Here is a 23,459-nt window from a genome sequence, read left to right as displayed (position 1 = left end):
GACACCTGAGCTGCTGGGGCCAGGTCCTCACAGGGCAATAACACAAGATTTCCACTCAACTCTCTTCCTATTAAAGGACACAAAAGTTTTAAGAGAAGTTACTGAGCATTTTGCTTTGATCTCCTTCCTCAGGTGTTGCACTCACATCCCACAGGGCATTTTTGGGATGGGTACCACATGAACCACAGTGGCCACTTGCATTTGGAGTTACCTGCACGAACCATTAACAATCCAAGCCATCTAAAACCACCAGACCATCTGCTTGGGGACATCATTCCCTCCTCTTGCACGTTCTAATTTCACAACTCCAATCCTGCCACAGAAGCTGTTTTGTGGGTTGAACAATAAGCTGCAAAACAGATCAGTCAAAACTCATGTCAAACTGCTTTATTACATCTTAAATAACATTACATTTTAATATAGTATCTATCTTGCATCCAGCTTTCTTGAAGTACACTGACTTTAAAATTAAATACAAAAGGTGAAGAGGGATACAGGGCGTGGAGAAAGCTCTACAGAGTAGTTTCATGAAAGAGAGTAAGAGGGAATTCATCTTTTATGCCAAATCCAGGCCTAACGCACAATTACAGCACATTTTTGTACAGAATGTTGCAGAAAAAACAAAATGGAGAAAAGCTACTACTGCTGCTAGGAAGGAGCATTTCTGGATACAGTGAGAAGATAGGAAAGTTTAACAGAACAATCTGCTGTCCAAACACTGCTGCTTTTAACATTTTATTTGAAAAGAAAGCCAGGAAAACCTGCTCATTACAAAAATGACTCTGATCAGATGCAAAGGACTCATCCTGCAAGAGGAACTGGCTGTGAGGAACTGATTTTAGAAAGAAGATGGTCAAGGTTCCCTCCTCCCACTCCCCAGAATCTTTTGTTGACAGCGATTGTTTGAACAGGCTGTTTTGTTTTTTTTTGTTTTCTTTTTCTAAAAAAAAAAAAAAAAAAAAAAAAAAAAGGAAAAAAAAAAAAAGAAGAAAAAAAACAAAAGAAAAAAAAAAGTGACTTTATCACGCTACTCCAAAACGTGCATAGCTTTGTACTGGAGTTCTTCAGAGATTTATGCACAGAGTAGCAACAAGAAATGAATACAGCGACAATGGTTACAGTTTTTAAACAGGTTATTTCTTCAAAGAAAAAACATCTAAGGACTTTAGTCCAATATGCACTTTTTAGCATTTCTACAGCATGCGATTCTAAGAGTAAACCCACCCAATATGGCAAACAATCAAAAAAGGTTTTTTTTTTTCTGTTTAACTTAGAAAGTTCAAGATCATTATTTTCAAAACATTGATTTGTACATCATTTCATACACAAAGAATTGACTCAATACCCAAGTGTAGGATAGGTCTCTTTTGAAAACAGAGATTCCTGGTTGTTGAGACTTATAGGATAGTGTTAGGATATATAAACTGCCCTTTCAAGTGGACAAAACCAAAACAGATTAAAAAAATCAGTGTGGTGAAAAAAGGGGGGGGGCAGGAGGGACCAAGGATTGCATTTGTTATCCATAAAAGGTGAAAGGATTCTTTAAACAAGCATTCATTACCTTTTACAGCATGTGCTTGGTTACCTTACTGCTTAACATTATCCTATATATGCCAAGTTTTGTGCAACAATTATCTGTGATACTAGAAAATAAAATAAAAAAAAAATTAGGGACTAAATTTACAGCGTTAACAACCCCCAGATGCTCTGGGCTAGGACTCCCTTGTTTTGCTCAATTAAATACATAAAGAAATGTATTTAAAAAGGAAACTTGAAAAAAATCCTGCTACAAACATGACTTTTAAAATTTGCAAGTGTGTGAGATAAAAGTCCTTAACTTCAACTTGGAAACTACAGTGAAAGCTAAACTGTTTTCACAATTATGCTCAAGTTTATTTTCTGGTCATGCTTTTATGATAGTGTTTCATTTTTAAATTCTCAAGACAAAAAAAAAAAAAAAGAAAAAAAAAGAAAGAAAAAAAAAAAAGTGGTCCCAAAAGGAATGCACAATTTCATTTTGCTTACAACACAGAAATTCTTCTTGGAAAGGTAATTGTGCTCTTCATTTCAGCAACAGGAGACGGAGAAGATCTTGCCCTTTGAGTTGGGGAGGATGGGGGTCCGAGTTAGTATGGTTGGATTGGATATGCTATCGTGTTTAATTTTGTTGGGAACTTCTTCCAGTCGTGGAGTCCTCGAGTTCTGCCACACACACACACACACACACAAACATTTATTTATTAGGAGCTGCTCTTGGATAAACTGCAATCAAGTTTCCAGCCCTGCTCTGGCTCCCACTGACGCACCCAGCCATTATCTGCCCATTCCACAACGCCACTTATTTACCAACCCGGGCCCAAGAAACAGCACAGGAGAATAAAGGATGGCAAAAACAGGCCAGCAGAGAAATGTCACTGCATACATTAAAGCAATAGTCTTCTAAAACACCCAACTGGTTGGGGTTTTTTTTCCTCAGTGCCTTTCCTAATCTGAATGCTAAGCTGCAGCCCCAGTGACACAGCACTGGCTGGGGCTGGCACAAAGCTTTCTGGACCCTAAGGAGGCCAAGCCCTCAGGAATGAATTGGATACCCACCTACTTCAGTTCCAGATCTTGAGGAAGCTGTCCCATGATCCTGTTGCCACTGCCATGCCATCATCAGTCACACCTAAGCAGCTGACACGGTTATCGTGACCGGCGAGGACACCTGGGGACAGGGAACATTATTTGGGAATGTGGAACAGTATTTGGGAATGCATTCCTGGATGACTTCTTCAGTTGGATCAGCCAACCCACACAGTCAGAAATCCTCAACAAACACAGCTGGGATGGTTGGTTTTACGAGCACAAACTCAGGTAAAACTGGGGGTGCTCCCAAGGGGGTCATTCACTGAAGGCATTACTCCGAAATCTTCCCTGGATGTTCCCCTCTTTATGACCTTCACTGCTCTCTGGTGAGTTGGGAGATCACAGCCCTGAAGATTCTGACAATGTCACACTGCACAGCACTTGCCATTTCCTCTCCACAAGGATAAAGATCAGTTAAATTCTGCAAAGTTTTTACACGTGTAAAACCAGAAATTAAACTGGATTATGTTATGAACTTAAAGCATTTTTCATCCAATTTAATCTTGCTACCTTTACAAGCACTTACAAGACAGACTCCTACATCCAATCTATTTGTCAATATGGAGATGTGCTACAATTCAATTATAGCACCATTAAAAAAAGAATTGAGACATTAAACAGAAAAATTAAGGGAGGCAACATTTTCCTCTATCCCCTTCAATTTAACAGTTTCAAGGAGGTAAAAAGAAAACCTAATTAGGTTCAAGCTCTTCCCAGTCCACAGCACTGAGCCAAGATATTCTTGACAGACTTGAAATTAATTTTTCTACATGAATTTGACTGTTCACAGGACTCTCCTTGTTCTACCTCCAACAGTAAGTGCTGCAATTTGGTAAAACAAAAACAGCACCAAGAAGTCTTATAAACTTGTACAAAAACAGAACCACAAAGGTGTTCAATGTAGAATCAGGCATGACACAAGTGCCAAATCTGCCTGGTCAGCTGAAGCCTCAGAAGATTTAAATACACATTATATTTGTTCTCATCCCATGTTCTCTGATGAAAATAATGAAACATTTGCAGCCTGATTTGTATCTTTCTTCCTTTTTTCTAATAAAAGTTTTCATTTTAAAGAACTGAAGCTGAATTATCTTATTCTCTGGACCATAAATTTCACATTCATTTCCTCAAAAGATAAACTCAACAGTCTCTGCTGTTCTTCTGGTTGTCTCTACAACTACTGCTACAAACACCAGGAAAAAAATTCCTGTGTATAAACAGCAACATTAATGTTGAATTGCTTTGAATAGTTAACACATAAACAAAGGCATAAAGTCTTAAAAAAAAAAAATCCCTCCACCCCAACCCCTTGTTTTTAATGGCAGTTTTCCTGTTCCCAAGCAGTGTTGTATGTTAACATCACTGGTCACCCTAAAACAGGTTATCAGAGAGTTCTGAAGGTGAGACATTATCCTTGAGCATATTCCAGTGTATTTGTTAACATCACTGGTCACCCTAAAACAGGTTATCAGAGAGTTCTGAAGGTGAGACTGTGAGTTCTGAGAGGTCTCTGCACAAGACTCAGTTCACACATTCAGCATCACAGAATCATTAGGGTTGGAAAAGACCTCTGAGATCATCAAGCCTTTGACTGATCATCCCCTTGGACACCCCCAGGGACGGTGACTCCCCCAGCTCCCTGCACAGCCTGTTCCAGTCAGACATCCCCCCAGCCAAGCCCAAAGCCTCACCTGCTCTATCAGCTTTCAGCGTGTCCCACACGTTGCAGTTGAAGTCGTCATACCCAGCTAAGAGCAGACGGCCACTCTTGGAAAATGCTACAGAGGTGATGCCGCAGATGATGTTGTCGTGTGAATAGACCATCAGCTCCTGGTCGGCCCGCAGGTCGAAGAGCCGGCACGTGGCGTCGTCCGAGCCCGTGGCAAACGCGTTGCCGTTGGGGAAGAACTGCAGTGGGGAGGGAAAGAACACACAGGATTGCAGGTTTGGCTCCTCTGTCTCACCCAACACACCGTTTTGTACACATGAGTGGGGAAAAGGAAGCAGCACATGAGAGGACATGACTCTCCACTAGTGGGCAAAACCAGTGAGGAATCAATAGAATCAGCTGGGTTGGAAGGGACCTCTGAGATCATCAAGTCCAACCCCTGATCCAACCCTGCTGTGGTTCCCAGCCCATGGCACTGATGCCACATCCAGTCTTATCTTAAAAACCTCCAGGGACAGAGAATCCACCCCTTCCCTGGGCAGCCCATTCCAATGGCTGACCACCCTCTCTGGAAAGAAATTCTTTCTAATATCCAACCTAAACCTCCCCTGGCACAGCTGAAGACCCAGTTCTCTTGTCTTGCTGATGGTTGCCTGGGCAAAGAGACCAACCCCCACCTGGCTGCAACCTCCTGTCAGGGAGTTGCAGAGAGTTAGGAGGTCTCCCCTGAGCCTCCTCTTCTCCAGGCTGAACAGCCCCAGCTCCCTCAGCCTCTCCTCACAGCACTCGTGCTTGAGTCCCTTCCCCAGCCTTGTTGCTCTTCTCTGGACCTGCTCCAGCCCCTCCATGTCCTTCCTGAGCTGAGGGCCCAGAACTGAACACAGCACTCCAGGGGTGGCCTCACCAGTGCTGAGTCCAGGGGCAGAATCACTTCCCTGGCCCTGTTGGCCACCCTGTTCCTGAGCCGGGCCAGGAAACGAGGAGCGTGGAAGAGCAGCCAGTTTCCACTCACCACCTCAGCTCCAGAACTATTGTTTAGGAAAACCTGGGAACCCCACCCCCCAGAGCACAGGCTCAGGAGCTGAGATCCCCCCCAGGTGGTCGGTGGCACGCACACAGATGGCGTTGATGTCCGACTCGTGGCCGGTGAAGGTTTGCCGGCACATTCCTTCTCTCACGTCCCACAGTTTGGCAGAGGCGTCGCAGGCACCAGAAACGAAACACCGGGCGTCGGGAGCGAGGGACAAGCTCATCACGTCTCCAGTGTGCCCAGTAAATGTGGTTGTCTGCTGACCAGTTTCTATGTCCCAGAGAGCGCTGCAAAGAAGGGTTCAAAAGGCAAAAGTCAACACGTCTGTGCTCCGTCAGAAGGTGAGACAGGAATCCTTCTCTGAACCTGTTCATCTGCATCAGTGCTGAAGCAGAACTCCCTAAAGCATCAACAGGATTGATGCTGACTGCAGAAATAAACACTTTTTTGTTGAACTATTTGGCTGTTCCAGGATAACTGTGCATAGAAGACCTTAAAGCCATATTCAGTTTTATAATATTGGGGGGTTTAAATTAAAAAACAGTGCAAAAAACTAAAGACTGACACTCACCACTGTTCATACACAGAGTTCTTGTGCCATGCAATGACTTGTCCAGTACTACCACAGCTTCATATAAATCAGCAGTGGTAAGGTTACAGCAAGAGCTGAGTCAGTATTTCTCATTTTTAAAGACCCACTGAGGATGTGTAATTCTGTGAATTATGTCTGATCTTAAAGTTGCGAGTCAGCAAAATCACCACTACAGCGATAATTAAAGAGCATAAAGGGATGAAACAACACTACCACCTCCTTACAGGAGGCCCAAACCCTTAAGAAGAGTCAGGCTTTTTAATTTCTGTAATTTCTCAGTAAACCAGACCCATCAGTGGCAGGTTTGCACCAGGCAAACAAGAGCTGACTCTGCTCTGATACTGTGCTTTGAAGCTGGGCTGAATTCAAGTGATGTCAAGGACAAACTGTTATCCAGGCAACTCTAGAATTACAATGATAACTCCTGAAGCAGCTGCTTTCACTTTTAAAGAGTGTAATTTCAACAAAGCCTTTTTGGTTTGCCTTTTTTTTGTTTGGTTGGTTGTGGTTTTGGGGTTTTTTTTTGAACACCAACACATATTTAGAAACATATTTTAACCCCATATATATTCCATACTCAGAATCAGTGAACTAATACACATTAGGCATTCAAAGAGACTGACACTGTGTAGGAGAGGTATTTATTAGACAACCTTGGCTTTAAGAACTGCTGCCTGGGAGAACTGCAATGCTTTTAAGAATTAGATATAATAAAGACACCTATGAAAAAAGATGGAGGCCTTTTATAGTTCAGAAGCCAGTATTTATGAAGACATACACCTACATTCTCCTCAGAAACCCCAGCTACTGTCACTGTAGAATATTTTCTAGGAGCTCTTCTGAACAACAAGAAACCAAATTCCGCATTAGAAAAATCCAAATATGACTTCTGAAGTAACAAATACTGAATACAAAAAGAGCATGAGGAAAGCTGTTAGTTTAACAGACTCAGTTCTGAAAGCCAAACAGTTGCATTAAAAAAAAAATAACATTGCAATAGCACGTTAACTGCAGTGAAATCACATCCAAATGTCACACTCACCAAGTGGTGTCGCCAGAGCTGGTGACGATTTGATTATCATCCAGGAAACGACAGCAGGACAAGTAGCCTGGGAACAGAATAAAAGGGGCACAGAGAAGGCCAGGGATTACTCTCCATGTTGCAAACTGGCTGGATTATGTGCTGCTCCCTCCTCTCCTGAAGCCCAGAATGCAACAGGCAATGTTTGTGTTGGAACCTCCAGTGTTCTGGACAAAATGTGGTTTGGTTCTTCACAGATCACACCCAGCCCAGCCAGGGGAAGGAGGACAGAGGGGTGGAATCCACTGGCCAACTGGGGAGAGGGGCAGCTGAGCCTGCACTGCACAAAGGAAACTAAGGAACTGAGCCTGCAAGGGTGTCACTGCACCAGGAGCAACAAATGCTGATAAACCTCAACTCTGTCATGCAACTACTGGGGGAAATTAAACTACATTCCTGGTCAGCACAAAGGCCAGAGCACGGACGTTGGATGTTTGCCTACAGTGGCATCAAAGAACTTCATCTGAATGCTCTGAAGCATCTTTGTACTCCAGTCCCACCTGCCCAGCCATCAATGACAAAAATCAGCGCCAGCCACCTCCACTTCACACAGTACAAACATCTCCTGAAAATCCCAACCACAGCAAAACAGGAAAACCTGCAAGCATCAGCTTCCAGCTGTGGGGTTTGTTCAATTCTGCAGCAGGAAAACGGTTTAAAAACATTTAAAACCCAGGCAGTCTGCAGCTGAGGTCCTGCCTGAGGAAGGAAGTGTGTCTTTTTAACTGGTAAACTGGATTTGAGAGTTTGTTTTTTTCATTTTCCCCAGGTAAGCTGGAGCCCCCTGAGCAGCACTCACCTGTGTGCCCGGCGAGCTCCCGGCTCACACGTACATTCCCTTCACGAGTTTTCAAGTTATAGATGGAGCAGATGTTGTCCAGCCCACCACAAGCCACGTAGTTGCCAGAGGGAGCGTATGCACAGGTCATGACCCAGGAGGAGCGCAGGGGGATGGCGTGCACCTGGAACACACCCCCAGGAGTCATCCACAACCCAGCAGGGAGGTTCTCACCTGTCCCTCAACACACCCTTCTCTTTTTGGCAGAAGGGCAAGAAGGAAGCAGCTGCTGGAGCAGCAGAACTATTTGGAGGGTAAAACCTGCAGCTATCGCCCGTCAGACCGAGTGATGACGTAATCAAACCTCAGATCTGCCTTCCCTGGATCCAGGCTGATCAGCGATTTTGGTAAAAAGTAAAATTATTTCATTTCAGCGCCCTGATTGCTATTGGTTTATTATAGGTTCAGGAAAATATTGACTTCCAAGCACAGTCAGCAGAAGTGCCAATTCCAGGCTGAGCTGCTGTGAATGAACAAGCAAGGAAATCGCTGCTTCCACTGCCATTTAAATCCTGCTTTGGAAACCCACTGCAGGCAATCAAGCTTCATAGTTAAATAACTACTCCATGTTTCCTTGTCATTCTGTGCTCAAAGAACTTTTTTTAGATAATTATGGAAGCTAAACCTGTTCTGTCTTGTTAACTCACTGTGTTCATCCCTCAAACTTGCTTCAAGAAAGGGCTGATAACCCTTAAAAATATGGTGGTACTTCCTGCAGTATTAACAGTCTTCCTGAATTCCTTAAGTAGAGATTTCTGCAGCAGCAGAGGAACAGACAGGGATCAGTGAACCTGCAACAATCAGCAGTTAAAAAAATCCCACCCCCTGTACTAAAACCACAACCAGCTCATTTTTGGAATTCTTCTACCAAGGAATTGGTTGGAATATTCACCTTGAGCCATTTTATTTTATCATTAGGGAATGATCATATTTATGACAACACTGTGTTACTTCCAGTGTGTGCTGGAACTGCCAAAAATATTGCATGGATTAATGAGCACAGATACAAGAACTGAAGATACTAATACAGAAATCATGGTATACAGTGATTATTTTACCATCTTTTAGTTGGTACAGTAATTTAGATGCAGGCTGAGGCCAGAGGAGGAGGATGAAGGCAAAGGGAGAGGGTTTATTTTTAATTTGCAAACTACATTATTACTCTTTACTGAAGTTATGGATTCATTAGTTTTACAGCTGGGGTTCAACAATAATCCCAGTCTCAGGAGCTGCTGCTGCAGTTGTTTGCTTCTCTCTCCTCTGTAGCACATCATTTGCTCCAGTGCCTTGGCAAAATTGGTTTTAATGCTATGAAAATGCATTTGAAATAAAGCCAGTCCCACGGTCCTGTGCAGCACAGACTGGGGCAGCAGCTCTGTCAGCCCAACTCCAAGGGGTGAGGAGAACTGTTGCCAGCCCTGGTAAACACCAACCACAGTCAAATAAAAGTAAAAGTAACCCTGAAGTGCATCATGTGACTGCACACACAGAGTGATGACTCACTGGGGATGGCAGGTCTCGCAGCACTGGACTGCAGACAACAAATTATTAGGGCTATGCCTAAATCTCTGACCCCTCTGGTGCAACCTGCTCATTACTGCTTGCACTCTGTTAATCACTTTATCTGCAGCATCAAAACACATCCAAACTTTCTCTGGAATTCAGTCTTTCCCCGTTCTCCAGCTGTGGTGCACAGTTCCACACCACACTGCACTGAGGGCACTGCTCTGCTCTTTACGTGGAAATCTGTTTGCTTTGGAGAATTCAAAATCTGGACTTGGGGCTGGGAAAGCAACACAGCCAAGATCATGACAGGTAACACTTCCTTTTTTTTTGCATTTACAAATGAATTACACGGCAATGTATCAGCTGGCCTTACCTTGTTTGTAGTATAGCTGTCCCAAATTATAAGTTTGCCATCCTGGGAGGCACTAACTAGAAGCCTAGAGAGGAAACAGGAGGGAAACACGATCACTGTGGGCAGACAAGGAGGAACACCTCTGTGATGAACATTGTAAGGGAAAGAGGATGAAGGCAGCTGATACCAGTGCCATCGAGTCTGAGTGAACAGCAGCAGTTGCCAGGAAAAAAGACAACTGATAATGGAATCTACTCTATTTCCACAGTTCCTCAGAACTCATGTGGTACCATAACTATGTTTTTCAGGCAAGCAGACAAGGAGTGGTACTTTGGCTCTGAATTTTGATTTGGGTTACAAAAACATGGACATCAAGAGGAAAACTGTGGCACTCAGTGCTCCTGAATTCTCTCGGCCGTCCGAGTTCTCTTAGAACTGGTGATTCCCAGTGGTACCAAGTCCTGGGCACTCAACTTCCCAAGGAACAGTGAAGCCCCACGAGCTGATCTGTACCCCCAGCACCCACCTGGAATCAGTCCCCCAGTGCATTGCATAAATTTTGGCCAGGTGTCCCCGCAGCGTTCTCCTGGTGCGCATCTGAATCCTCCCCACGGGGTCGATGTTGGCTGTGATCTGAAACAGCAACGGGGGCACTCACTGCATGTCCCCTGCTCCACAGGCATCACCTCACACAGTTACACCTAAACCAGCAGCCCAGTGCAGACCAAAGTCCCACACTCTCAACATCAACTGAGCTCTTTAAAACTGCCCAATCCAAAGTTATGTCATTCTGTCACACGGACAAAGCGGCCCCGCTGCATTTACACACTCCCAGAAATTACTCTGCTGAGGTCGAATCTTCTTAGACTTCTAGGATTTCAGACCTTTGATCCGGGTTTTATACCCCTGTACAGATAAATGTGGCAGACATTTAACCTCAGCAGGCCCCATGGTTCAGATTATCAGGGTTAACACAACAGCACTGCTGCCACATCCACAGCAGAGCATTATTTTCCATTAAGCAGCAGCAGTGTGCCCTGAGTCACTCAGAGAAACCACTGCTTAAGGCCACTGCTCTCAGAAACTGGACAAACATGTACTTATTTCTGGAAGAAAACACCCAAGGGCAAAATAAAAAAACTTTCTAAAGGAGGCAAAAAAGGATTCCCTTGCATTTACCTTCTTAAACCATACTTTCCTTTTGTAAAGGAGACAAATTTTCCTAATTGCTGCTGAACTCTGAAATGCTTACCTGAGCCAGGGTGGCATCTGCACATGCTTTCCTAGCATCCTGCAAGAGAAGGAAATGAGAGAAATTGGAGGAAGTTCTGTACATTTATTCATCTCTGTCAAACTGATGAACCCCCCTCAAAGCAAGGTTCAGAAAGCATTTCTGCCTGTCACCCAGAGAGGACCCTGCAGCATTAACATAATGCACTGCCTGCTGTCACAACACACCAAGCACTTGACTTTGAAACCTCTTCTTCTTTTGGGAGAAAGGTGACAGGATTTTCACCACAAAGGCAGCCAAGCCACGGAACTGCTTGTCCAGGCAGGCTCTGCAGTCTCCAGCCTTGGAGGTTTTCGAGACCTAACTGGACAAAGCCCTGACTAACCTTATCACTGACCTTATTTTAAGCAGCAGGTTTCTTAACATTAGTCATGGTCTGGCTCAGAAAATCTTCAGCAAACATCCCTATTGATCTAAGCAATTCCGTGCATTGTTTACGTAGCTATTATTTTCCAAGCCATATCCAAGACCAAAAAGTAATTTTCTAAAGCAGTTACATGAGCTTGTCCCTTCCTGCATTAATTTTGACACTCTGGACGCACTTAATGCATCATCTCTGTCCATCTCTGGCCCCCTGAGGACACAAAATGACCCTTCATTAGTGCTGAGGACACAATACATACTCTGATTTGGTTTTTCAGTTGCTCGGCCTCCTGGCGTAACTGGTCCAGCTCACTCATTTTCCTGTGCTAAAGGTGTGCTCCACTGCCACCTCGGGAACAGCCAGAAAGCTGAAAGACAGGGGGCAATCAGCACAATTAGCAGAAGCCATAATTTGATATTACAGGAGCAGACAAGTCATTTCAAACAGCACTTTGATTTCACCTGGAATCCAGGTGAAAATACATCTCTGAAATCCCCTCGGTGTGTGACCATCCCAAATGTGCTCAGCTCCCAGTCACAGGGAACAAAACATAATTTGGATTTATTTCCTTCCTCCAGCCCCTCTTTTTCTTCTTTTTGCATTAGTGTGTTTCTGATTCAGTTTTGTACAAACTCAAGTTTCTCCAGAGGGAACGAGCAGATAACACCAACATCAGACAGGAAAGTCAGACCTTCCCTGTAGGTCTTCAGATCAGAGTAAGGAATCCTCCTAGCAAAGAATAAGCACCTCAAAAGTATTTACAGCACTTGCAAAATACCATAAAAAGCATTACAAACCCTGTCTCTAACACAGTGGTTATGAAAAATGTTCTGATACCTGGATAAAAGGAGATCAGGCACAAACACCGCTCAGGATTTCACTTGATAACTGCTGGAAAGTCCCTGAGACATCCAGAATGGATGTCAGAGAAAACATGTTGCCAGAGAAAAAAAACAGGGTTTTTTTTGAATGTTAGGGTGAGGGGAGGAGTTTGAGAAATCATTTCCCACAGACATTCCTCCCCTCTAAGACTCTGTTTTCCTGGTGTCCATCAGCAGCAGGTTCCTCACATCTCTCCCTGTCTGCCAGCCAGCCAGGCTCTACAAACCATCACTGCCCCTGAACCATCCTCAGAGTTTCTCAGCCACTGGATTGTCTCCCAGCACTACAACCACACAGATATTTCCCCCTGAGCACTCAGCTTCTCCTGAAAAGTCTCTGCTCCACAAAGACATCGCTGGCATTTTCCCTGGCATTCCACACATCTCAAACTCAGCTGCTCTGAAACTTGTTTTAAAATCTGTGCAGCTTGACAGCAGCAGAAGATGCTGAAGAAACGTGCTGATCAAGTTTATCTTTTATTGCAGCACAGGATGACTGGTTCCAATTTCAAACACTACACGAAGCACCTGTTTATAAATAAACATGGGCACTGTTGTTTTTTAGAACATTTTATTAGCCAGAATTGACCCTTTACTATTAAAATAAAGCAAATGCTTTGCTAGCAGCTTTCCATATTATTCTGTTAAGATTTAATCAGCTTAGTTATCTTTGCAAGCATGCGGGTTTTGTTTTCCTCCTAAAGCCCTTCCCAAGGAGAAAGATGAGGATAACTTCCAAGTTTTTATCCTGTCACAGTAACAGAGAACATACTGTCAAGGCAAATTAGAGCAGTGGAACAAACACCACTGCCAGAAAAAGTTTCAAAACAGTTAAGACTTCAGCAGTGCCTAAATATTGCCATCCCCCATAACCAGACTCATCTCTCTCCATATCAGTTGTTATTCCAAACTGAGGATCTCAAGGAACAAATGCCAGATCTTGTCACAGCATCATTTACAAGTTTTATACTATTCTCTGAAGCCAACAACATTTTAGAGAAGGAATTTTACTTGGCTTCTCTCCCGAAACCTCCCCTCACACAACTTCAAGGCCCTTTCACTCCCCTGTGAAATTAGGTCTCTTCTTTCTCTCTTCTGGTTCCAGGGTCATCCCTAAGCCCCTTTGAGACTGCTTGTTCAGCTCAGTCCAAAATCCAGTTAAGACAAAGCCCATCCCGGGTGTTTTATTATCCTCCTTCTCTTTTGAATGCTCTTTTGTTCCTCAAGATGTTTTGTTCATGCTACACCTCCCACAAACCCCCCGTGGGTCTCTCCACCCTTTCAGCACACCTGCAGCTCCTGTGCAGTTCACACACCTGGTGGAACAGGAATGCACTACTCTTGTCATAAAGAAACTCTAAATAGTTTTCAAGAATAAACTGCATTTTCTCAGATATTTCAGCTTTTGGATATCCAGTTCTACTTCTGCCATTCTCCAGGTTAATATATAAGCCCATTTCCTACTAAGCAAATACTGACCTTCCCAGACAAAGAATTCAGAGATGGTATCATTCCTATTTCAGAGCAAGAAATTACAATCCAAGACTTAAGTGCTCTGCTCAAGGTCACAGTAATTCACTGATGGGATCATGAGAAAGATCCAGGACACCAGAATTCCAGCTGCAGGTACAGGGAACTTCACTGAAGATTTTTACAAGCAGTTTTATTTAAAAACACAATAGGAGGAATAATCTCATGTCACTCAAAGCAGACACACTCTCCTTAAAATAGTGCCAATTTATTTCTGCAGGTTTTGTGCACTATGTAATAGAATTCTCTTGCATTTAAATGCAACAAAGCTTCCTTGCATGGAACAGGGAGAGGCCTTGGGAGATGAACCCTTATCCTGGGGAAAAAAACCCATATTAAGAAAGTTCACTTCAGAAACTGAGCCCTGTAGTTGCATTCTGGATTATTTAGGCAGAAGAGAGCTTAAAACAAATCATACAAGATCATTTCATGCTTGTGCCTTACTGCTTGGCACAGCCTGCACACCTCCTGTGCAGCTGAGCTCCCAAAAATGCCTGACTGGGGACTCCAGTGAGTTTGAAGGAAAGTTTCTTTTTAGTGAGCAGCCCCAGACTGGTGCAGCAACACCCCAGAAAGCTTCCCAGCTCCGTGCAGAACCAGCTCCATCATCCCAGGCAGCAGAGAGTTCAAGGAATTTAACAACTGCTCTTGTTACAGCAGCTCCTGTGGGTCCTGCCCCTCAGTCCCCTGCTCGTCCCAATTCTCTGTGTGACAACCAGGAGCTGAACACACACACCCTCCATGGCCTTCCCATCTGCAACACCACACATCCATGCAAGTTCCTATCCTGGAGTTGGATACACTTTCAGAGTTCCCAGTCAGCCCCTCTGCATTCCAAGCAACTCCAAAACCTCTGAGTTGCCTTTCTGTCAGCATCCATAGGAATTGTTTAAACCAGATTTCCACATTCCCTTTGTAGTCTTTGTTGTTTCAACATCAACAGGAAGTTCTAATTCCTGCCAACATGACTGAACTCACTCACACTCAGGAAATGAAAATCCTAACCCAGCCAAGGGCATTAAAATATAGGGAGTTCTCTGAAGAAGACTGCAAAATTTATGGGACAAACAGCAAACCAGCTTGGCTGTTCTTCTATTTCTTTTATACTCAGTCTTAGACAATTAAATTTATGGTAGAAATATGAGTTCTATGGGGAAAAAAAAAAGGGCTGCATCCTCCTGTGTCCTTTTTAGCTATGCTGTAAATCAGAGCTTACCAGTATCCTGTATTGAAAAAAAAATAACTTTAAAAGACCAAGGACAACAGGTAAGGTCAGGGAATTGTATGGGAACACAAAATACTTTTGTCTCTTCTCACTCCTGGTACATAGGAAGTTTTTCCATAGATTTATTCCCATTACAGACAGAGATCATATATTAAATAGTCTCTGCTCTTACTTCTCTGCTCATTGCAAACAAACACAATCAATTATCATGAAGTAACAGATTTTTGTTTCTTGGCATATTGTAAAGGCATTTAACCTTAAAAGAAGGTTTCTAGAAGAACCTATGGATGATGATTCTACTCCTGGAGTTTTGAAAGAAATTACTGAGCTTCTCAATCAAACCAACCTCACAAAAAAAGTCCCTCCTCCAGTTCCACAGCCCTTTTTCCCAAAGAAACAGGCAGCAGCCAAACCCATGCTTACCTCCCTCTTTTTGACTGTGTTGGTGTGTTCCTGAAGGCAGCTGCTCAGCAATAACACACTCACTTTCCCCAACTCACTGGAGACCTTTCCAGAGGCTGAAGTGCTTAAGTGTCTCTGCTCTAAGCCTAATTCCCCTAATCCTGTTGACCAGCCTATACCTTGTAGGTAATTCTCTTCTTGCTGGGATAACAATCTGGGCACTTGGGAGGCAGTTCCCTGTTCCTCCTGCTCCAAGTGCCCCAAGGCTCTAATCCCTTTTCACAGGTTACCCAGGGAAGAGTCACTTTGTTCCTCTGCTTCCTACACGGGAAAATCAACCCCTGCCTTTGCATGATTTGTTACATTCCGTGGGATTATTCAAATCACTCACCTCAAAGGAGCAGCTCTGGGTTTGCTTCTCTCTAACCTAACACCAGCTATTTTCCTGTGTAAGGGGAGAGTTATGGAAGCCCAGGCAGTCAGCTGAGTGTCCAAACAACTTTGCACCAACTTTCTGAACTGCAAAAAGCCTTTTGGAATCTACAGAACTTCCACGTATTTCTTGCAAATGGAGATATATTTAGGAGCCTGGGGTAATATTCTTATTTAAAGGTAAAGCTCACTGCTCAGAAAACAGTGACAGAAAAATTCCAAGGCTAAGGAAGAACTCCAATTCCCTCATTTCATTGTAACAACTCCAATGTCCTTTCCCCCAGCTCAAGCTGCTTATCCAATTAGGCCCAGTTACTGAACCCAAGGTATCATTAATACTGTCACACTGATTTGCAGCCTGATGCTCAAGAAGTGGGAAGAGCATATAAATTCAGACATATATTCCTGGGTTAAATATTATTCCTCTCTAGAACTACCTGATAAGAGAAATAAGGCTGTGCTTCTTTCATTTTCTCACAGTATTCCTATACAAAAAGAGTAAAAAAGGGAGAGAGAGTCTTCCATCCTTCTCCTGTGAATAATCTCTACAGATTAAAAGAAGAAAAAACAGATTTGAAAGCAAAGCTATCATTAAGTCAAATGCTTAGAACTTCTATCCCCTGATGGCCAAACTTTGCTTGCCACAAGATATTTTTAGCACACATCACTGCTACCAAAAAGTAACATAATCCCACCAAGCCATTGCTGATGCAAAGTCTGGTAACGCCGAGGGTTTAAAGTTAATTTTTTGTGTATTACCCAATCACAGTAATTTCCTAAGCAAATCCCCTTTCTCCTGTGAACAGCCTGGCTGATGTCTGTTCCCTCCACCTCTCCTCTGCCAACACACATCACACCCCAACGGGGCTGAAAAGCCAAACCCACCCCATGTGCAGCAGCAGAGCCCCAGTGCCCAGCTGAGGGCACGGCCAGCAGACAGCTCAGAGCAGGGCATCTGATTAAATGGAGCTGTGCTAATCTAGGAGATACCACAAATCCTATTAGCAACAGGCCCAGCAGCAGCTTGGGCATTTTCACAATGACAAAGGAATTACACACAACTCGCTGCCAGCGGTTCCACGTCACGGTGGCTCAGGAAAGTTGAGGGCTGGGTTTTGTTTGCAGAGGTATATTTTGATTTTGTGTTTCGTTTTTAGTGGGAGAAAATACAGTAAGATCAGAATTGCTTGTGGAACAGATTTGAGGTGTTGCCTGTCACGTTTATATAATCCAAAATAGAAGGGAAAAAATTCAGGGTGCCTTCAGATCCTGAAGCACACACACCTCCAGATGGAGGTATGGGTAGGGAAATAAAGCTTGCTGCCTGTTTTTTGAAAAACAGGTAAATATCTAGTAATTGAAACAGATTTCACTGAGCAAATGCTTGGCCAATTAGCAACGTTCCTCCCAGACTGAGGAGCTCCACAGAAACTGAAGTTATGGCCTGGAAGGTAATGAAGATTTCACTGTTCCAGGAGCATTAGTAATAATTACAATTACACAGAATATAAACTCTGAAACTTTTAGGTTCCGTTGAAATAATACTGACACACTGAAAAGAACATTCTGACAAGAGCCACTTTGCTCAAAAGAAATGTGGCCTTCTTTTGTCAAACATGGTGCAGAAGTAATTTTTCATTCATGAGAGAATGACTGTTCTCATCACTTTATTTATTACAGTTCCCTGCCCCACTGAGATGAAACAGTTTCATCTGTGGTCTCCCTCTGCTGTGCCAGCTCCCTCTCTGACAGAAGGTAGGCAGTAACATCTATTATTTAGCAGGTTCCCTGGCCATTTTAAAATCCTTCCTGTTGACATAAGGATACACATGCTAAGGGAGAAAACGGACTTTTTGGGCTTGCACGGACCAACAGCCAAAAATCTGAAGTTAGTCACTTTTTAAAAAGAGCACGTTTCTCAAGCACTTAAAAAAAAAAAAAAAAAAAGTTGTTACCTTCTTTCTGTACTTACATTTTCTCTCACTACAGTAGAAAGGCAACTTCTGCTGTCAAACATGTAAATTCTGCAAAAAAAACCACACCAAACCCAGAATTAATACAATTATCAAGAACGATTGCTGACAAATTCAGCAGAAATTAAAACCCTATCAAAGCCCAGGCTAATTCTGTTAGCTCCCAAACAGCTGGCCAGTCTTCAGGAAGGAAACACAACCAGAAGACTCGCTCATGTTGAGAAGCTTTTAACACTCTTCTCCCAAGAAAACTCCTGCAATGCTCAGACCATTAATTCCCTTCCCCTGGCCATACAGAAGCCCAGGCCAGCAGAGAGTTTAGGACTGTAACAAAATATTATCTCACTCATACAAGACTCTGATTTTTCACTGTCCTACAAAATGCCCCGTCCCCCCCAAAAACCAGCATTTGCCAAGCACTGAAATTATTTCTGCTCAGTCCTGTTCCTGAGGTGCATTTGCCTTCTGAGCACAGTTAAATATGAAGATACCTATTTTATCAGAAGTTACATAAACCTCCCACTAAGGAGCTCCAGTGAGAGCACAACGCTCCAAGAGAGCAGAGAAAGCACAAATTGCCACATTAAGGAAATCACACACCTGCAGTCTGGGCCCACAAAATGGTTTAACACACACACACGGGCTTTGTAGCAAGGTCAATAAAGGAGATTTTGGAACAATTTTGTCCTCTGGCAGCACGAAGCACTATTACAGCTCCCCCCCCAAGATCTGAAACACTGACAACCACTCCCACATGGAAACATGGGGACCTGCCCCTGTCACGCAGCAGGACAGGGCTGGGGGGATGGCAGGGCACACCCCAGTGCTCAAAGCCACTGTGTCAGGACAGGGGGACATTATTCCAAGCACAAAGCAGGAAGGTACTGAAGCAAAATAACCTTAAATCAGAAAGCCAGCCTACAGCTCCACGTCCTTCAAACTGAAATTCTCGCATTTCGGATTTTGCAGCTCGCTATTAGCTGGAAAATTCACTTCGGTGTCTGGAATGGAGGTTAAGCTACTTAGGATATGGATCATCCTCATCCAAGCTCATTTGTAGATGAACAGTTTAATGCTGTGATTATGAAACCATCACAGTGTAAGCAGGTTTGTTTGCTACTGCCAGAACAACACGTTTTTAAACAGAAAACAGTAACTCAGGCTCAGAGCCGAACCTCACCCCCCAGACACAAATACAGGACGAGGCTGAAGTGCTCAAAAAACAGCAACTGAGGCAACTTTCAGAAGCCTTGACAGAACAAACTTCGCCCACCCTGCAGAGACAATGGAACCTAATGAAATTCTGAAAGGATTACCTGCAGTGTAAACAAGTAAATTTATGCTGGCACATAAGAATACACAACAGCAAAGGCCAAACCACACACCATTACTGTCCTGTGCTGCACCCTCATTAATGCAGGAGAGGTGCTGCAGATTTCATCTGCCTTCTGTAAAAAAAGAAAAACAAACAAACAAAAAAAAACCCAAAAAAGCTACTTTAGCCAGCCTGCAAGGAGAGGAAGGAAGCACAACAGCAAACTTTTCCACAGAGTTGAGTTTTCAGTTGGGGACGCTGAAAGCACCCTGTGATACCCACAGAAGGCAGTCCTGGCAACCAGAGATTTGCAATTCTATGGTAAAGATGGAGCTCATTTAAGAAAAAAAGTAGGCAAACTACTTCTGAAAAAAAAAAATAAAATCTGCATGGCCACAAGCTTCCATTTTTAGCTAAAATGCAGCCTGGTAGAAGCAACATGAAAATTAGAGGCCAGTTCACTCCACACACCACAGCACTGGCTCAGCAAAGAGAGTCCTTGTAAGGAGCTCCACCACTGCCCTGAGCAGCCCTTCCAGCCCTGCTGAGCCCAGAGCTGGGGGTTCCTCAGCACCAGGAACAGGGGTTCCAAAAGCAGGAGAGAACAAAAGGTCCCCAGAGCACCTGGAGTACGGCCCAAGGGGTTAAACCAGCCCCAGAGGTGGTTGGTGTCCCCAGTGTCCCCACAGCCTCCTGCCCCAGGGAGAGGCACCACAGCAGCCTGGACTAAAAAACAACAGGCAAAAGCATCAGCATTTCTGGGTAAAGCTTCCCCACTACAGAGACTCACAGACTGCTCTCAGCCCAACAGCCTTTCTTCTCTAAAGACACTTAAGTGGTTACTCTGAGTGACAACACAGCCCCAAAATTCATCTCCACTCCAACACACACCAGAGTACAGGTCCTACACGTGAAGACTCTTCTGCAGAAGAGACTATGACTTCTTTCACAAGCTTGGGGAAAGCAGGGAGGAAAAGTGGGAATAAACAGGGCTTGGAAGAGTATGGAAAGCATTTAGAAATATTTTACTTTAACACCATAGGAAACCTGAGCAACCCTCCAAAATTAAGCAACTTCCTAAGAAGATTAAACACACTCAGTGCCCCCTCTCCAAAGCCATTAGCTGCATAAACACGTTTTGTTTCTTGACCTATGGATTCAATGAGAGACTTTAAACCCAAATATTCTGGATGTTAATTCCAACCTTCTTAAAGACTGCTTTACACACACACACTGACTGGGTGCCAAGGCTAATATTTGGACTGCTGCAAAGGCATTCTAGCTGCTTAGAACACACCACCAGTGCAGGCACACCTCGATGTGGGGCCAGGCACCAGACCTGTACCCCCTACACCACCACACCCGGGGTCTGGCTCAGCCCCTGGGACAAGGTCTGAGCAGGATTAGGGGACTGGAGCACCTCTTGGAGGAGGAGCAGCAGAGATGTGTTCTGCAGGGGATATAATCACTGTGGGCAGCCTCCTGCAGACACATGTATTTTGGGTTGACATGGATCTCACCCAACACTACTACAAACTAGTTTCCATGACCATTACACCACTTGAATCTCAAAAATGTCTTGCATAACACATCCTCCTACAAAAGTGGCACATAAGGTTGTTTTATTCGGAGTGCTCGACCAGAAACAATTTCACTGCAGAAACCACCCAAAAAACCTACTAGTAAACCTCAATATTACTACTGAGGTAAAGCAGTGATTTCAAATGGAGTTGCTTTGCTGCTCTGGTCTCTCTTCCTCATGAACAGCATCCCACACCCAGCAGGGCTGGCTGTATGTGGGCAGGCAGTTCCTAATTTAGCCTGCAGAAGCTCCTGCTCAGGTACCAACACCTCTCCCCACTCTGACATGTAACCTGCACGGTAGGGAGAAGGTCTGTGGAACCAGGAACTGCAAGTTAGGGTATTAAAATTATTTCTCACAGCCTCCATAGCTGATTATTACCACAGAACAGTGTCTTGATGCCCAAGAGATCACATGGCCTTGCCAGACCACTGCCAACATCATGAAATGTCAACGTGCCACCAGGCAACAGGGATTAGAAGTCTCAGATTTAAAGCTTCAAGGCTATTCTGTATAAAAAAAAACCTCCCCAAACAAACCCCATCCTCAGTCTGATGTCTGGGTTCCTAACTAACAACATAAACAGCTCCAGCAGGCAGCTGGAAACTGGAAGGATGTTTTGGTATCCTCCTGTGTATGTGCTCCTCCAAGAGTTAATTCCCACTTTCCTTGGGGAGTGCAGATCTGTGGTCCAGAAAGCCAAGTCTCTGCTGCCACCTCCTACCAGGGCAGCTTTGAAGCACAACCTATAGAAGCATAAAATAATAATTACAGATTCATAAACCCAAATAGGCTCAATTGAAAGGATACAACTCCTTCTCATTAATTTGATGTCTTCCTTCTGGGAATCATCTGCCACGTCTGTAATTTCCAGGCACAACAGCACTGAAAAGCAGCAAGCAATACCTTACTGACAGGTTTGCCAAAACCTGGTGGGGACAGTGCTGGATTGTACAGCTCCTCCAAAAACTTCCTGAAAGCTCTTGTGCCGTGCAGGGCCAGCAGGGCAGAGTGTGCTGGGGGAGGCACTGGCTGCTTCTGGTGCTGAAGGACTGCCAAGTTCCCAGCTGGAGCAGTCGCTGTGCTCAGCAGACATTTTTCCATATATTAGTGTGAAGTACACACAAAACAAGCATCAGGTCCACAACTTAATGCTCATCTTGCAAGAGCCACACTGGCTGCTTAGAGAGCTCACAGATTCCCATTTCCAATACAGTGTGCAAGTAAAATAATAATTACACAGGCTAAAAATACCTGCAGCTTAGCAACCTGATTTCACAAATGCTTCATTATTACCTATAGCTCAATATGGAATTACAGGTCCCATTTCAACCAGGCAGCTTCCTCCAAGGGTCACTGGTGTGGAGATTTTAGGAGCTTTTGTGCTTTTTGGTGAAATGCTTTTCCTCCTGAAGAACCTTGTGCACTTTTCCTGCTCTGCTTGATGTATCTGCAAGAGTCTATTAGGAAAAAAACCCTTCTTGTGGCTGCACAGAGCACTGGAAAATTGCTGGCTAAAGAATAAAGGTCAGTTCTAGGGTCCTTCCAAAGTTCTGGCCACATTCCTTCATGCTGCAGCCTCATTCACACAAAACAGCAGGAAAAACCAGGCACAGCAGATCTCCATGGAACAGCCCCTAATCAGCCAGCACAGCCTTCCAGCAACCTGCCTTCAGAGAAGCAGTGAGGCAGTTCACAGGTCCCTCACTGCTTCCTTTTAGCACTTCAGAATCAGAAAACCCCACAAAAATAACAACAACAAAAACCTCAGACCAACCCCAAACAGCTGCCAGTACTCAGGGGGGGGGGGAAAGAAAAAGGGGAAAAAATAATTAAAGCTTTTATTTCAGAAAATTCGGGGAAGAAACAAAATATTAACAAATCTGGAAACCTTGAAAGACCTTGCAAAACCCAAATTCAGCAAGGCAGGTTCACATTCCAAGTCCCAAAGTGGAACCAGTGTCTCAGAGGAACAGTGCATCTCTGTCTCCTCCAGAACTGTTACAGAACATGAATAATTCACCCTAAAAGTTGATTCCTCAACATGCCAGAGGTTATTACAACACAGTCACACAGCACCTACTGAAACATCACCAAACTGGCTGCCCAATTCTGCTTGCATGCCCAGATTTCTCAAGGCCTGGGGAGCCATCCCTCCCTCCCTCCCTGTGTTCAACAAGCACTTGAAAATCAACCTTTTGGACAGTTTGCCACTCTCTCAAAACAGATCCTCCCAGGTAGACAAGTGCTGGGCTCGGGGTAGGACAAGGCCTGCAAGGAACAGCTCTGAGGTGAAGTGGCCCTGTGGCTCCTTGTGCCACCAGCCCTGGACACCCCCAGTTGCCCCCATGGCACACAGCCCCCCGTGCTGCCCAAACACTGCCATTCCCTGGGGCTAAGCCCATGACCTACATCCCAGACAGGATCATCCCCATGCAACGTTTGAGCGTAAAAATCTGCACTGTGACAGGTCACTTCATTAATCCTCCCCAAATGCACCTGCGAGCCACGTGTGTTACTGTTAAAAAAAATCATCTTAATTCTAGGTACAGCAGAGAGTTTCTGTAAAAAAATAAAAGAACTGATATTACAAGTTTAGCAGATGCCTAAAGCCAAATGCTTAAAATAACATCTTTTAAAGAGAAGGGTCTTAAGAGATCTTTGAAGTAGTTCAGGAATATTAATAACTGCTGGTGCTTCAGTGACCCAAGTCCAAAGATTTCCTAACTACATCCCTTCTTTTCTGCCTTGCTCTGAAAGAAATTCCC

General features: G+C 44.1%; 1 protein-coding gene across 4 annotated transcripts in view; it reads right to left on the bottom strand.

The window, feature by feature from the left end:
* Positions 1–372: 372 nt before the first annotated feature.
* The window catches only part of GNB1 (G protein subunit beta 1), a 36,014-nt gene continuing 12,927 nt past the window's right edge, over positions 373–23,459 (bottom strand). For 3 of the 4 annotated variants that reach the window (XM_051786345.1, XM_051786343.1, XM_051786344.1), the window contains exons 2-12: positions 17,794–17,845; positions 11,611–11,718; positions 10,949–10,987; positions 10,223–10,329; positions 9,718–9,781; positions 7,800–7,962; positions 6,962–7,028; positions 5,413–5,614; positions 4,320–4,536; positions 2,596–2,707; positions 373–2,202 (exon numbers count right to left, since the gene is read on the bottom strand). In XM_051786345.1, the coding sequence (XP_051642305.1) occupies positions 2,601–2,707; positions 4,320–4,536; positions 5,413–5,614; positions 6,962–7,028; positions 7,800–7,962; positions 9,718–9,781; positions 10,223–10,329; positions 10,949–10,987; positions 11,611–11,667 (1,023 nt within the window). In that variant the 5' untranslated portion in view covers positions 11,668–11,718; positions 17,794–17,845 and the 3' untranslated portion in view covers positions 373–2,202; positions 2,596–2,600. The remainder of the gene's footprint in view (positions 2,203–2,595; positions 2,708–4,319; positions 4,537–5,412; positions 5,615–6,961; positions 7,029–7,799; positions 7,963–9,717; positions 9,782–10,222; positions 10,330–10,948; positions 10,988–11,610; positions 11,719–17,793; positions 17,846–23,459) is intronic. The other variant, XM_051786346.1, reaches the window with a different exon arrangement.

The sequence above is a fragment of the Manacus candei genome, unplaced genomic scaffold (genome assembly GCF_025592945.1).
Source record: "Manacus candei isolate 608988 ecotype Guabito, Panama unplaced genomic scaffold, ASM2559294v1 h1tg000022l, whole genome shotgun sequence".
In the NCBI taxonomy this organism is placed as follows: Eukaryota; Metazoa; Chordata; class Aves; order Passeriformes; family Pipridae; genus Manacus; species Manacus candei.
Note: the sequence above shows the minus strand (reverse complement) of the source record. Positions and strands in the feature narration are given on the sequence as shown.